Source organism: Protomyctophum bolini (genome assembly GCF_963924005.1).
Source record: "Protomyctophum bolini genome assembly, chromosome: 20".
NCBI lineage: Eukaryota > Metazoa > Chordata > Actinopteri > Myctophiformes > Myctophidae > Protomyctophum > Protomyctophum bolini.
The window spans coordinates 37,252,082-37,268,049 of NC_137881.1; the positions used below are offsets into that span (position 1 = coordinate 37,252,082).

Below are 15,968 nucleotides of genomic sequence, written 5' to 3' on the forward strand. Positions count from 1 at the left end.
ATCGGATCGATTATTATCTGTCTATCAGCAACATACGGGTGTTTGTCTTGCAACGACAGGTGGTGCTTTCTCGGTTTTTTTTTTCTCCCAAACACGTTGCCTGCTGCTTCTGCTGCTGCCGCATCCAACAATCCACCCCCCTTTCTCGTTACAACAGGCTATTATAAACTCACCGTCGAGCAGCCTGCCCTGCACCTAATGTGATAAAATGAACGGCAGGACATAATCGGATCGATTATTATCTGTCTATCAGCAACATACGGGTGTTTGTCTTGCAACGACAGGTGGTGCTTTCCCGTTGTTTTTTTTCTTCCAAACACGTTGCGTGCTGCTTCTGCTTCTGCCGCATCCATCCACGATCGTCGTTGTTTTTTTTTCCAAACATGTCCAGACACAATCCGATCCAGTCTCGCGTCTCACCTTATAGATACGCGAGACTGGATCGATGAGGTTAGTGGTATGTCTGGACATGTTTGGAGCGGCACACGACAATCGACAATAATGTTGATTATGCAAGATCATTTCCTCAAAGCCTAGTTGCCCCCCCCCCCTGTTACTGCGATTGTAGCTCGAATCACAGAATGAGTTCAATGAGCGTAGGGAGAGGGCACATATGGGGCTACGATTGAGGCTGATTTATATTTTCTAACAACCTAGGAGAGAGACTGACCACGATGCAGGCAGAAGAAAGTTTCCAAGTCCGTTTTATGATCAGATAATTATGTGCATCAAGACTCTCTGCTTTCATAAGAAAAAAACTAATACTGTAATTGCGAATGCAATGAGCACTTACTATGAGACCTAGCAGATCACGTCTGTCTGTCTGTCTGTCTGTCTGTCTGTCTGTCTGTCTGTCTGTCTGTCTCTGTGTGTGTGTGTGTGTGTGTGTGTGTCTGTCTGTCTGTCTCGCTTACTGTATATGTGGACCTGGCCCTTTTGTGCCCATATATGGAGCTGAGTGATTTGTGAGTCATGGTGACATGAGTGTGATGGCGTGGTCCTGCTTTGGGGACTCCTTATATGGTTATGGCTGAGTCATGGTGACATGAGTGTGATGGCGTCTTTTGTGACCATATATGGAGCTGGCGTGGTCCAAGCACTAACTATGACACCCTGCAGATCATGTCTGTAATTTATTCTAATTGTTATTGCAATTTACGATCTGCGTTCGCTTTCCGCGTTCGCGTGTCTTACTCGTAATAATAAAAATCACACCCCTGTGAAGTGAGCAGTGCAATGTTGTGAAGTGAGCAGTGCAACATTGCACTGCTCACTTCACTGGGGTGTGATTTCTATTATTATTACAGTATTAGTATTTTTCTTATGAAAGCAGAGAGTATTCTGTTTCATACGGTATATAGTATGTACACGTCGCTATAGGCCTTATTTTGTGAATATTTAGTTGTTAGGTCCATGCTTTCTCTAAAATTATCTTTTTCAGATAACTTTAGAGATGGCATGGGCCTGAATAACTATTATTCACAAAATAAGGCCTATAGCGACATGTACATACTATATACCGTATGAAACAGTCGACTCTCTGCTTTCATAAGAAAAATACTAATACTGTAATAATAATAAAAATCACACCCCTGTGAAGTGAGCAGTGCAATTGCACTGCTCACTTCACAGGGGTGTGATTTTTCTGGGTGGTATTTTTCTTATGAAAGCAGAGAGTCTACTGTTTCATACGGTATATAGTATGTACATGTCGCTATAGGCCTTATTTTGTGAATAATAGTTCTTCGGGTCCATGCCTTCTCTAAAGTTCTCTGGTGGGCGCAAGCTGCATTCAATAGCCAATTAGTGACAAACTGTATATGTGTACAATGTGTACTGTTTTCCTCCTAAAAGTAGACATTCAGGGCTTTCATTCGGTATATGGTTTGTATAGGATATTATTTGTGCTCAATTTTATATCGGTCTTTTGAACTAAAAAAACTGAACTGAAATGTCTGTCAACTTCAGGCCTCCATATCTCTGTTGTTTTTTTTCACAAGCAGCGTGCAGGCAAAAGCAGGTGTTAGAAAAAGGTCAATATCTCCAGAATGGAAGATGGTAGAATCATAATTTTTTTTTAAAATTGAAGTGGACAAGTTGGGCTTTCTTTTGATTTATGCGGTGTGATTCACGCTATAAGAGGCCCCTCGCTGTGGGCCCCCCAAAAAGTTCAAAAAGCCCATGTTAACCCTTCAGCACCAGTAAGCCATGGTCCGCTAGAACCTGTAGCAGTTAAAGTGTTAAAGCAGAAACGTTTGTAAAAGTTCCCCTCCAATCGGTGCCAGTGATGCATGGTACCTCCCCAAACAACTGGATTATAGAGAGAGAACCCATAACTGTTATACCTTAAGAAATTAATAACCGAGAAACACTAACAGCTATTATCTGATCAAATAATAATGTATTTTGAAGCGCAGTCCCTGCAACCACACACGGCCTCCACCCAGAACTAAAAAACATAGCATCCACACACTGAAATTGGCAATGGCACTGTAATTCGCTGATGGGTTTGCAAATAGCGCATTTTATTATGGGTATTATAACTGGTATATTTGTATTTTCGAATGGGTAAAATAGCGCATTTCTGCATGGGCATAAAGCACTATAGTCTACTAAGGGCAGACATAAAATAATAATGTATTCCAAACTCCCAGTAGCATTCAGAATTAAGTGTGGTGATCTATACCGGAATGGGATATTCTATTCCAATCGAGGTGTTTACATGAGCATTTTTATTCTGACATTTCTGATGACTGGAATGAATCCATTCATTCCAAATTAATTTCTGCATTATTTGGACACTTGACCTTTCATTGTCAATAGCAAATATGAGACATGGACAAAAGCTGTTTATAGGAGGGAGAAGAGGGGCTCCAAAATCACACCCGTGTGAAGTGAGGGGCACTCATCATCATACGTCATCATACATCATCTCATTCTGGCCAATCACAATTCATGTCCTCGTCTTCAATGTTTGTGTTAACTGGCCATTCATTGTCAATGGCATTTCATGTTTGTATTGGGACAATGATGTAAAACAGGCCATTCATTGTCAATGACATTTCATGTTTGTATTGGGACAATAATGTAAAACTGGCCATTCATTGTCAATGACATTTCATGTTTCCCCTCAAAAAACAACAACACTGCAAGTCTGTGACTATGTGTGATCGTGTGATGTTCATTAAAAAAATACATCTTGACCCAAATAATCACAACCTTTCAGACTCCTTTTATGTTGAACTGGCAGAATACTGGAGAAAGAAAACAGTTTGATCTGGCACATCACTGCATTCATTCCATAATGATAGACCCTGACGAAGACCTTTTGGTCGAAACGCGTTGGTCCTGTTATTTATTTGCCTTGCTCATCTTCAAATAAACAATTACATTTTTCACCTAAAGACGGAGTGCCTTGGATTATTTTCTTTTCAAGTCTGCAATTCACATTTTGACAAGCAGTACTACTTGGAGGAAGGATACCTTTTGTCTATATGGTTTTACCTGTATCACCAAAGAGCACCCATCTAAGAGCCACTAACAGATCCCTGCAGCGCTTCCATTGCTCTATTTCTAAATTATTCCATAATGTTAACTTGAGTCCAGCTGTGTGAGGCTCCATAACCATAACCAAGCTTGTCTCAAAGTCTCCTCACCTAAATATGCACTGCCACCTCTGTCATGAATTCATCCATTACTACTATCACTGTTGATAATGGGTTACATATAAGTAGTTTTGGCCTCATTGATCATGAAACTTATCTGAATAATAAATATTGAAAGTGTGGGTGGCTCTGAAAAGAACACATATGAAGTAGTGTCCATAAAATACATTCTAGTCTCCATGTTGTCAATAATGTGACACTACAACAAATACTTTTGTATTAATACAAAAGTATAGTCTATACTGTACACACCAGTTTAATTTAAGTAATTCATGCCTAAATACAACATCATGTTCCAAAGTCACATTTGTCTGCCTACATCATCACATTATTGTTAGTGGTAATGCATGGAAGGAGTGTAGGCATATCAGTGAAAGTGTATGTGTGCCATAACCAAATGCATATAGCCTACATGCACAATTACATGCAGTTGATTGAAGATGAAAACACGTGTCGTTTTCTGTATTTTGATAGCAATATGTTTTTGACCACAAATTGACCAAGTGTTACAACCTCTGTCATTGGAAGTTGGTATCAACTCCACCATGCTGTTCTCAACTGGAGTGTGTTTACTTGTGTCAGAAAACCTTCTGTTTGTAGGAAAACGGAAGACAAAACAAAAGTATAGTTTATGTTATTGCGTTGCCATGCATGTCTGCTAAGACGAGTTTGAGTATCATTGTTCATTTATCGTAGTTTAAAATGTTTTAGAAGACAAATTATGTAGTAAACGCTGGTGTCGTACTGTGGAAGGCTGGTGTTTTTATCATATAACTTAAAAACTAGAGTGCCCTTTTTAATCTCAGATGTATTCATGTAAACAATGAGCATGTGTGTTAACTGGTCAGCTCTTTGTTGCATTACATAATGTACCCAGTAGATAGTTAGATGATGTTTTAATCGAGGAGAAAACACAAAAGTGTCACATTAAGATACTACAGTAGAGCTGCTGTGTGTTGAGTCTACATGGTTCTCATGTGGTGTTTAAGTCCAGCCCCTTCAGAGCGTTCAGCATCACACTGTGGGAGTTTACTTTCGAGAAGGAACAGCAATCTTCTATCCGAGGGAATAATGGCAGAAGTCGCTCCAGCACCAGCTCCGGCCAAGGCCTCCAAGAAGAAGGCGGCACCCCGACCCAAGAAGACCGGCCCCAGCGTCGCTGAGCTGGTCGTCGAGGCCGTGTCCGCCTCCAAGGAGCGGAGCGGTGTCTCTCTCGCTGCGGTCAAGAAGGCTCTGGCAGCCGGCGGCTACGATGTGGAGAAGAACACGGTCCGCGTAAAGACCGCGGTCAAGAGCCTGGTCACCAAAGGCACCCTGGTCCAGCTCAAAGGCACCGGCGCGTCTGGCTCCTTCAAGATTAACAAGGCAGAAGCAGTGAAGGTAAAGAAACCTGCTGCTAAGAAAGCAGTCAAAGCAAAGAAGCCCGCTGCAGCCAAGAAACCCGCAGCGGCTAAGAAATCACCCAAGAAGGCGGCAGCAAAGAAGCCTGTAGCCGCCAAGAAATCACCCAAGAAAGCCAAGAAGCCTGCCGTGAAGAAAGTAGTAACTAAAAGCCCGAAGAAGGCCACCAAGAGCCCCAAGAAAGTGGCTAAGAAGCCTGCAGCAGCCAAGAAGGCTCCAGCCAAGAAGGTTGCCAAACCCAAAGCAGCAAAGAAGGCAGCACCCAAAAAGAAGTAAACCGTCTGCTCCATTTTATACCCACAAAAGGCTCTTTTAAGAGCCAACCACATTATTTTATAAGAGTAACCTATCTTCACTATAATTATGATCATGTGAGCACCAGGCAGTTTATACCTGTGTGAATGAATTAATGAATATTTCATTTCCGTGTCCAGATCAATTGGACATCAACATGAGGTTATCAGACACAGCAATTCAAAAATGATTAAAAAAAAACTAACATTCAATAACAACAGCCATATGTCCATAATACTAGAAGTCAAACACCACCAATTATTAAAAGGCCAGTTCTAATCCGGCGTTTCTCTTCACAACTACTTTTGCTAAACCATGAATCAGCTTGGTTCAAATCAACATTGAATAGTGGACAATTGACAAATCATTAAGGCCTACATTATCGAGAGTAGGCCTAAGCCCTAAAGCATAGGAAAATAAGCCATGAAGTCATGGAATGTTATTATTTATGCCTTCCAATGGTTTTTACAAAAGTTTACATATACATTATTGTATCAGGCTCTTGCATGATAATAATGATATCTCAAATGTATGTAGCGCTTTTCTGAGTAATTAGTACCCACATACACTTTACGCAAGAAGAAGCAACATGTAAAATTTATTTAACTTTATTAGGGAGTTAAAAAGACGCAGAATAATGCCAATAAAAACAGGGAAAGCAATATTGGAGTGGCAAAAATACTGACAAGAAACAACAGCAATTATATGATTATACAGTTGAATATAGCAATACTGTAAAAACAAATGATTTGACCACGGGGAGGAGTATTTGTGGGTGGGGGGAGGGTGCACATTGGCAACGCCCACGCAGCTCTCTCTGTGCGTGTCCTCCCTTACGTCCTCAGAACACACATAAAAAGGCACGGCTCTGAACTCTGAAGCAGTGTTGCCAACTTAGCGGATTTGTCGTCATATTTAGCTTCTTTCCAGACCCCCCTAGCGACTGAATTAGTGAAAAGCTTCTGGCGAGAAATCTAGCTTTTTTCCCCTGGTGAATTGGGGACAAATCGTGTTGACAGGCGCCAGATATGCGCCAGAGATAAAATCTTTTTTTTTTTTTTTCTCAGCCTCAAATCCGCGAAATTGGCAAAACTAAAAGTGGTCGGCGCGTCTAGTCTGGCTCACAGGTCACAGCAGGCTCAGTGGCTTCCTCGGCTCGGTTATGTGCACACTGCACAGACTGTCTACCAGTGCTTCCTCCTTTCTTGCTCTGCCTACTTGCCTAGGCGAGTGCGCTCCGGTGCGCTAGATTTCTTTTCCTAGTATGATTCGCGGGAAGGAGCGCTTGTTTTACCACACCGGCTAGTAGTAGTAGGGCGGGGCGAAGCCCCGCCCTACTACTAGTAGTCAAGGAAAGCGCCACCCGCGCGGGCGGAACTTCACCTTCTAATATAAACACAAACCCCATTCTGCCAGCTGCCTCGCTAGCCTAGTGGACTACTACGCCGACTTGTAATATATGCTTTGCTGGTTCGCGCCCCACTGCCGCCAATATTTTACAACCGCAGACTTTTTAATAGTTTTTGGATTAAGGTTAGAGTTAGGGTTAGGGTTAGAGTTAGGTTAGGGTTAGGGTTAGGTTAGGTTTAGGGTTAGGTTAGGTTAGGTTTAGGGTTAGGGTTAGAGTTAGGTTAGGGTTAGGTTAGGGTTAGGGTTAGGGTTAGGGTTAGGTTAGGGTTAGGGTTAGAGTTAGGTTAGGGTTAGAGTTAGGTTAGGGTTAGGGTTAGGGTTAGGGTTAGAGTTAGGTTAGGGTTAGAGTTAGGTTAGGGTTAGAGTTAGAGTACTAGTACGCATAAACACTTGTGTGCGGTCCAAAACACAGCCCAGCGCTTCCTACTCCACTGACAACCAATCACAGTGCTCGAATCTCCGAATCATACTAGGGAAAGAAATCTCGCCTCCGGTGCGGTATTTCCGAACGCGCCCCTCGAGCTCGACAGAGCAAGAAAGGAGGAAGCACTGGCAGCTCAGTTTAGTCTGCTAGTAAAAATAAAATACACACTCGGATGCATAAAGTATTAACCTTCTAATTCCTGTATGGATCGGAACAAAATAGCGTTCTAAACATTAGTTGAATTGAGGTATGTTTTTTTTAAATATTACAATGAGTTTAAACGATGTGTTATCAAATGAAGAGATGATACAAACTAAGTGCACATAAATGACAAATGTTTTTCTGGGCTGGCTACATATTTTCGTTGCTAGGGGCGCCTAAAAGTCGCTAGGGACGCAAAAAAGTCGCTAGGGGCGGCGCGCGCTACGCGCGCGCATATCCCACCCCTGGCGACTTTTAGCGACTTTTCGAGGAGCCACTAGCTACTTCCGTTACTGGAGAGTTGGCAACACTGCTCTCAAGTCACTCAGTTTTCTAACTGCAACTACAGCTGAACTCAAAATGTCAGGAAGGGGGAAGGGAGGAAAAGGTCTTGGAAAAGGAGGCGCTAAGCGTCATCGCAAGGTTCTTCGTGATAACATCCAGGGAATCACCAAGCCCGCTATCCGCCGTTTAGCTCGCCGTGGCGGAGTGAAGCGTATCTCCGGCCTGATCTACGAGGAGACCCGCGGTGTCCTCAAGGTGTTCCTGGAGAACGTGATCCGTGACGCCGTCACCTACACCGAGCACGCCAAGAGAAAGACCGTGACCGCCATGGATGTTGTCTATGCTCTGAAGAGACAGGGACGCACTCTGTACGGATTCGGAGGTTAATAACGCTGACTTGATCTACAAACAACCCAAAGGCTCTTTTAAGAGCCGCCCACACTTTCTCTACAGAGCAGATTCCATTATACAATTTCTAGAACCTTTTGAAGATTTTTACTTAACTACGGTAGTATATTACTGGTTTGCCCTGAAAAATAAATCCTAGATTTTGCAATCAGAGTTTTTAGTAGCCTTTGACTAGTCTGAACAAACTGTTGTAGTGGAGCGTGCTTAAATAACTGGCACAAACTGAGACATGGGCCATAAAGCTAATGCATTTTTTTAATTTGATGCCGAATACATTAATGACAAAGTACTTTTATGAATACAGATGAGAGCTGTGCATCATAACAGCAACAACTATGACACAGGATCAAAGCAAAATAAAGTATTATTATAGGTCCTCTTAGTATATTGGGTCCCTTATGTACTACTTTTGGCTGCTGTTGACGACACAATAGCACCCAGCTGCAGTCTCGCAGACGAGACGTGCTCCGTGAGGGGACTGTGCTCTGTGAGTGCAGTGATCCGTGAGGGACCGGAAACTTAACTTTGGTCCATTATTTCTCCACTTTAATAATACCAATTGGTATTGTGTGTCACCTTTACAACGAGGTACAGCTTGTCATGACCACGCGTCCGTGGAATGAGCAACATTGCTAAACGTCTCCACTTTAATATTACCAATTGTGTGTGTGTGTGTGTGTGTGTATATATATATATATATATATATATATATATATATATATAGTATTATGGCTGTCAAACGATTACATTTAAAAAAAATACATTACATTTCTTAAAAATGTATTAGTCATGATCAATGATGTCCAAAATATGCTGTATTTTTCTGGAGACTATATTGTTGTGGGAATAGAAAGATAAATAACAGTAGACCATCTTGCCAATCAGACTATACCAGTAAGACTCCTTACTGGTAAGGCGTGTACAGGGTGTACAGGGTTTGATGAGGTCAGATCAACATATGTAATGTCAGAACAGGTCAGCTCCATATATGGAGATCAAAGGGTGGCAGCGGGTCTTGAGTGTACAGGGTTTGATGAGGTCAGATCAACATATGTAATGTCAGAACAGGTCAGCTCCATATATGGAGATCGAAGGGTGGCAGCGGGGGCAGTGTCTTGAGTGTACAGGGTTTGATGAGGGCCCAGGTAGGGCCGGGCCTTCATTTTTGGGCCTGAGAACTCTACTAATAACTTTGGGTCTAGAGTTTGAATGGACAGGTATCAGTCAAAAAGGAAACATCGAAGAGGAAGGACGGGTGGGGAAGGATCAACATATGGAATGTCAGAACAGGTCAGCTCCATATATGGAGACCTAAGGGTTTGAGGTCAGATGTAGAGTTGCTGGCCGGCTCAGCTCCATATATGGAGATATAGGTGATGATCCAGTCTTTTCCATGTATGGCTATCCAGGGTTTGATTAGGTCAGTGTTGTGATCTTATATCATATATGGAAACGGCCATATATGGTGGCGTGACGTGTCACGAGGCATGATGTCATGAGGCGTGACAATATATGGAGGCGTGACATGACACACTTACTGACTGACTGACGGGAAATGCAGGTCTTCATAGTAAACAGTGGCCTACAGTCGCAACACATTCTTAAGAACTTTGTCCCCCAATGCATATGGTCCTGTGTCTGTGGTCTATGGTCTGGACAAGTATCACTTGTATCATACGGGGTTATAGCAACTTATTACATTACTTAAATGCCTTGATATCATGTCATATTCGACCATACAGGCCTAGCCTATTGCATATAATTGTATTATTGTTAGATTTGCATTTCTTCAAATATGCTCACTTGCCAACTAATAAGCTTTCAATGAATATACTACCTACAACAAACTACATCAAACTTTTCCAAACCGAGCATGTAATTATGATTAAGCACAGCTGGTACTATACACAATGCATTTAACCCTCTAAGACCCAGCGTTGCTTTTTAGCAACAGTATTATTTTAATTACTAAATTATTAAAATTTTTTCTGTTCTTGCAATGCCATTTCAATGGCATTAGTCATGATATTTGCATATAAACACCCCCCACAGAGGCTGAAATTCACACAAATAAAAAATGTTTTGAACATTTTTTAACCTAAGACTTTTGACCTTTACCCTAATAAAAGTAGGTAAAATAATTGTAATGTTTTTTTTGTGATCATTAGAATGTCTAGAACATGTTTTATTCATTATTGTGAAAGATATCCCCCAAATGTAAATTATTAATTTATTATATCATTATTATACTATTTTTTTTTTTACATATTTTTTAGTCTTAGTCCTAGTAGTACAAAGTAGTAGTAAGGTTGAAATATATTTTTTGCAAGTAGAAATTAATGCGGGAGGGTTAAGCGCACCAGCAAGTGCGTGTCGTGCACGCGCATGGTGTTGCGTGCGTGCATGTGCGCTTGTGCAAGACATTGGAAATTAACCTTTACATGGAAAGAGTGGTTGGCTCTTAAAAGAGCCTTTGTGGGTTTCGTTAAACGAATGAAGCAGAATTATTTCTTAGCGGCTTTCTCGGTCTTCTTGGGCAGCAGAACAGCCTGGATGTTGGGCAGCACACCGCCCTGAGCGATGGTCACTCCGCCCAGCAGTTTGTTGAGCTCCTCGTCGTTGCGGACGGCCAGCTGGAGGTGACGGGGGATGATACGACTCTTCTTGTTGTCACGGGCAGCGTTTCCAGCCAACTCCAGGATCTCTGCGGTCAGATACTCGAGCACCGCAGCGAGGTACACTGGAGCTCCGGCGCCCACTCTTTTGCCATAGTTGCCTTTTCGCAGCAGCCTGTGGACACGACCCACGGGGAACTGGAGCCCGGCACGGGAAGAGCGGGTCTTAGCCTTCGCCCTGGCCTTTCCTCCCGTTTTTCCTCGGCCACTCATTTTGGTGTAGGTTTATTTCTGGAATTGAATATAGAAGAAATATGCCGGTCGAGAGGCGCGCGAGACCCTTTATACGTTCAACAGCACACATTCTACTGCTACTGTCTATGTGCGGCTGTGCGCCCCACCAATGAATGAGAGCGAGGGCTGAGTGTGTACGAGCTCCCCTCCAATCGGTGCTAGTGGCTGTTCCTCCCAAGGAAGGAGGTTCCTGACCAGAGACGGTTTCTTTCAGAGAGAGAGAGAGTCTTTATTATACACAAGGGAAATTTGTTTTGCTCAGGTCAATGCATACATATACAAATACAATAAAATACCCAGCAAAGTACCAGACAATAATTCTAAAATGTAAAGGGTATTTAAAAGAAAGCAAAGTCTCTCTCCACACATATACACTGTTCATAATCATTTTGTAGCATTACTTGTATGTAAGGTAATAATAATAATAAAACTTTATTTGTATAGCACCTTTCATGACATGCAGCTCAAAGTGCTTTACAGAGCAATGGAGGAAAAAAATAAGAAAAGCAAGGCATAAACATTTAAAAAAAACAAGCAGTAATGCAATATAGTGAGGACAAAAAATAAAAGATCAATTAAAAGCAAGCATGTAGAAGTGGGTCTTGAGCTGTGCTTTAAAAATGTCTACAGAGGCTGCCTGTTGAAGGTACAGTGGGAGTTTGTTCCATGCCGTCGGCCCGTAGAAGCAAAAAGCTGCTTCCCGTATTTTTTAGTTGCCATTTTTTTAGGCAAAGCGAACAGGCCAGCAGTGGAAAATATTAAAACGGAACTTAAAAGGAAAAAAACAATGGATCTGAAGAGATTGCACACACACCTAAACTGGCCCACCTTGGCACTGTAGCCTGTCTGGAACAGACTTATCCTGATGTGAGAACTCCCTCTTGGACATTTTATATATTTATTAAATGTTTGTACTGAGTGTGTTGCTCTGGGGGTCTTGCTGCGTGTCGGCTGATAGTCACACATGGCACCAAAGCATGGTGCTATCTGTTGGCGGGCGGCGAGACCCTCAGAGCGGCACATACAGGCGCAGGCATTTGGGCTTTAGGGGGTGTCGCGGATAGTACACATCGCATCAACGGATGGTACTGTGGCGCTCGCGCTCCCTGGCGCCTAAGTGGCTGTGAGCTAAATGTTTTTGATGTATGTATTGATGATGTATTATGTATTATGATGTATGTAATTTGATGTGATGATTTTATACGTTGACAAGCAGCATATCTTTTTTTTGTATGGATTTTCAAGTTTTGATATATGTATGACTTGTAACTTTGTGGAAATTTAATAAAATACTTTAAAAAGCGGTAGGAGACCACAAAACATATGGAGAAAACAGAGGGGCAGGGGCAGACTGTCACTGCCATACTATAAACTGGCATATGGGGACTTTACCACAAAACATAGCAATTTAAATATTAACTGGGGAACCCAATCAAATAAAATAATATATTATCTAATAAGTAATAAGATTTATGGAGGTATGGTATTTTTTAAACACTGCTCCTTTGAAGAAAGTAAAAACCTAGTAAATAATTTTAACAGTGGCCTCGTCACTGGGAAGATGCAGGACGTTATGTGGTTAACTGCACACGGTAGACTTCCAACTAGAGCAGTGGTTAAATGGAGCTGCTTTGTAAGCACGACGGAATGCCCCATGCCAGACTGTGCAGAACTAGAGACCATATGGCACTTACTCGTAGACTGCAAGAGGTCAAAAGCAATCTGGAGCAAGATGCACGATTTAGGTGTGAAGGTGCCATGCCACAGAGACATTTTGTACGGTATTTTTAACTGCAGAAAAGAAGATTATGATATATATTGGGTTTGTATTTGTGTGACAATTTTTAAGATCTGGACAACTCGGTGTAAAATGGCAATGGACCACATAGTAATTGATGCAAACACTGTTTTTAAACATATTAAAACGGAACTTAAAAGGAAAAAAACAATGGATCTGAAAAGATTGCACACACACCTAAACTGGCCCACCTTGGCACTGTAGTCTGTACAGTCCAGACAAATATAATCTTTGTAACGTATATATATATATTTTCTGCCCTTATTCTGCCTTATCCTGATGTGAGGACTCCCTCTTGGACATTTTATACCTTTAAGTGTTGGTATTGAGTGTGGGTGGCTCCGGGGGTTTTGTTGCATGCCAGCTGATAGTCACACATGGCACCAAAGCATGGTGCTATTTGTTGGCGAGTGGCGAGACCCTCGGAGCAGCACATACAGGCGCAGGCATTTGGGCTTTAGGGGGTGTCGCGGATAGTACACATCGCACCAAAGGATGGTACTGTGGCGCTCGCGCTCCCTGGCGCCTAAGTGGCTGTGAGCTAAATGTATTTGATTTATGTATTATGTATTGATGATGTATGTATTTGATGTGATGTTTTTATACGATGACAAGCAGTATATTTTTATATGGATTTCCAAGCTTTGATTTATGTGATCATTGTGATGACTTGTAACTTTGTGGAAATTTAATAAAATACTTATAAAAAAATATAAAAACAACTATCAAAACAACACAACAGTTTCTATTACTTCTGGTAAAGCTTGTACTCTCTCTGAATGAATGAAATTTGGTGCCAATAAAGAACATGTTAATTAATGTAGTAGGCTATAGTTAATCCGGTTCCTGGTTTCAGCAGGCCGGTTTCTGTCAGGTTTTATCATTATCTTACGTTGCAATATTCAGAATACAGTGTTTCCCTGTATAGTTAGGTAAAGTTAGCTTAAGTTGTGGCAAATTAATATGCAGATATACCTTTATAATGGGGAAATGTGGGTGTCATAGCAGCAACAGCAGTCATAAAGGAGGATCAATGCAAAATCAAAACAAAACTCATTATGATAAAAAGGGGCTTTAAATTATACATTTACCATACATATTAATAATGTATAAAGAGGCTAGTATATTTAGCCCCTCACAATGTTACAGGGACAATAGAGCACACGAGCGGAAAACATAATACAGAAAACAAAGACTCTTTGTGGCAGGATCAGCCAATTATATGCTAGGAGTCCCACGCTTCATTTGCATTGGCTCTGTATAAATAGTGGTACGAGAGCGTCTTCTTACACATTCTTCACTGCAACTGAACTATTCTACTGAATACAATCACGATGCCTGAAGTAGCAAAGCCAGCGCCCAAGAAGGGCTCCAAGAAGGGCGCCGTCACCAAGACCGCCACGAAGGGCGGCAAGAAGCGCAGAAAGGGCAGGAAGGAAAGCTACGCCATCTACATATACAAGGTCTTGAAGCAGGTCCACCCCGATACCGGTGTCTCTTCCAAGGCCATGGGCATCATGAACTCCTTCGTCAACGACATCTTTGAGCGCATCGCCGGTGAAGCCTCCAAACTGGCTAACTACAACAAGCGCCGCACCATCTCATCCAGGGAGATTCAGACCGCCGTCCGCCTGCTGCTCCCCGGTGAGCTGGCCAAGCACGCAGTGTCTGAAGGCACCAAAGCTGTGACCAAGTACACCAGCTCCAAGTAAACTGTTCTGTCTGCTCTAAACACAACGGTCCTTTTAAGGACCACCCATATTTTCCAAGAAGAGTTTAACCAAATATGTATATAATGAACATGGCCATTACAATGCATGTCGGCTAAACCACTACCAGTTAATGTCTAAATCCATAGTGCTCAGACATGCTGTGTAGATAAATATTGTGGTTACACGCTGAAAGAAAATTACTAGATATCATGCAAGAATTACACGAACAGCATAAGGCGCATAAATGTACATTAGACATTATGTAAATAGAGCGGGGAAATAATGCATTAACTACAACGAAGCAGTGGGTCCATTGCAACTGAAGAAATTCAGCAATAACAGTGCTCAGACATCTTATAAATAAGTATTGTGGTTACATGCCGAAATAATTACTAGATATGCAAGCATTACAAGAACAGCATTGAGCATAAATGTACATTAGACATTTAGGACCTAGTGTATTAGAGCGGGAAAATAATGCATTAACTACAAGGAAGCAGTGTGGGTTCATTTCACTTTTTTCCCCATTCCAACTGAATAAATTAAGCAATAACCGGCTGTGCCGTTATGATTGCCGACATGTGGACAGACTGGATAAATAGAAAATTAAGCTATAACATTGAGCATTTAGAATTTTGGAAATCACCCTTATGCAGAAACAGTGGGTGGCTCTTAAAAGAGCCTTTGTGGGAGTTTGTTAAGTAGATTTATTTCTTTGCGGCTTTCTCTGTCTTCTTGGGCAGCAGAACAGCCTGGATGTTGGGCAGCACACCGCCCTGAGCGATGGTCACTCCGCCCAGCAGTTTGTTGAGCTCCTCGTCGTTGCGGACGGCCAGCTGGAGGTGACGGGGGATGATACGACTCTTCTTGTTGTCACGGGCAGCGTTTCCAGCCAACTCCAGGATCTCAGCGGTCAGATACTCGAGGACAGCCGCCAGATAGACCGGGGCCCCGGCACCGACTCTCTGGGCATAGTTGCCTTTACGCAGCAGCCTGTGAACACGACCTACGGGGAACTGGAGCCCGGCACGGGATGAGCGGGTCTTGGCCTTCTGCCTGACCTTCCCTCCAGTTTTTCCTCGTCCACTCATTTTTAGTAGGTTAGGTTTATTTCTAGAATAATAAGCACTCGAAGAAATATAAAGAAAGTGGCTAAGAAGCCCGCAGCAGCCAAGAAGGCTCCAGCCAAGAAGGTTGCCAAACCCAAAGCAGCAAAGAAGGCAGCACCCAAAAAGAAGTAAACCGTCTGCTCCATTTTATACCCACAAAAGGCTCTTTTAAGAGCCAACCACATTATTTTATAAGAGTAACCTATCTTCACTATAATGATGATCATGTGAGCACCAGGCAGTTTATACCTGTGTGAATGAATTAATGAATATTTCATTTCCGTGTCCAGATCAATTGGACATCAACATGAGGTTATCAGACACAGCAATTCAAAAGTGATAAAAAAAAACA

At 42.2% G+C, this 15,968-nt stretch overlaps 6 protein-coding genes across 6 annotated transcripts in view; 3 read left to right on the top strand and 3 right to left on the bottom strand.

The window, feature by feature from the left end:
• Window positions 1-15,968, bottom strand: part of LOC308335386 (histone H1-like) — a gene marked incomplete at both ends in the record, with an annotated part of 327,443 nt that overhangs the window by 34,156 nt on the left and 277,319 nt on the right. The window lies entirely within an intron of this gene.
• LOC308335385 (histone H1-like) overlaps window positions 4,719-15,968 on the top strand; it is a 33,408-nt gene continuing 22,158 nt past the window's right edge. Inside the window, exon 1 of the mRNA XM_080792406.1 lies at window positions 4,719-5,279. Within this exon, the coding sequence (XP_080648532.1) occupies window positions 4,737-5,279 (543 nt within the window). The 5' untranslated portion in view covers window positions 4,719-4,736. The remainder of the gene's footprint in view (window positions 5,280-15,968) is intronic.
• LOC308335421 (histone H4) lies at window positions 7,756-8,067 on the top strand (the record flags this gene model as incomplete). Its single annotated transcript, XM_080792448.1, has 1 exon — window positions 7,756-8,067. The coding sequence occupies one exon, from the start codon at window positions 7,756-7,758 to the stop codon at window positions 8,065-8,067; it is 312 nt and encodes a 103-aa protein (XP_080648574.1).
• On the bottom strand, window positions 10,593-10,976 carry LOC308335402 (histone H2A-like; the record flags this gene model as incomplete). Its single annotated transcript, XM_080792429.1, has 1 exon — window positions 10,593-10,976. One exon carries the CDS (start codon window positions 10,974-10,976, stop codon window positions 10,593-10,595), a length of 384 nt encoding a protein of 127 aa, XP_080648555.1.
• On the top strand, window positions 14,127-14,507 carry LOC308335424 (histone H2B 1/2-like; the record flags this gene model as incomplete). Its single annotated transcript, XM_080792451.1, has 1 exon — window positions 14,127-14,507. Exon 1 carries the CDS (start codon window positions 14,130-14,132, stop codon window positions 14,505-14,507), a length of 378 nt encoding a protein of 125 aa, XP_080648577.1. The 5' UTR covers window positions 14,127-14,129.
• On the bottom strand, window positions 15,215-15,598 carry LOC308335405 (histone H2A-like; the record flags this gene model as incomplete). The annotated part of the gene is made up of 1 exon (XM_080792432.1): window positions 15,215-15,598. The coding sequence occupies one exon, from the start codon at window positions 15,596-15,598 to the stop codon at window positions 15,215-15,217; it is 384 nt and encodes a 127-aa protein (XP_080648558.1).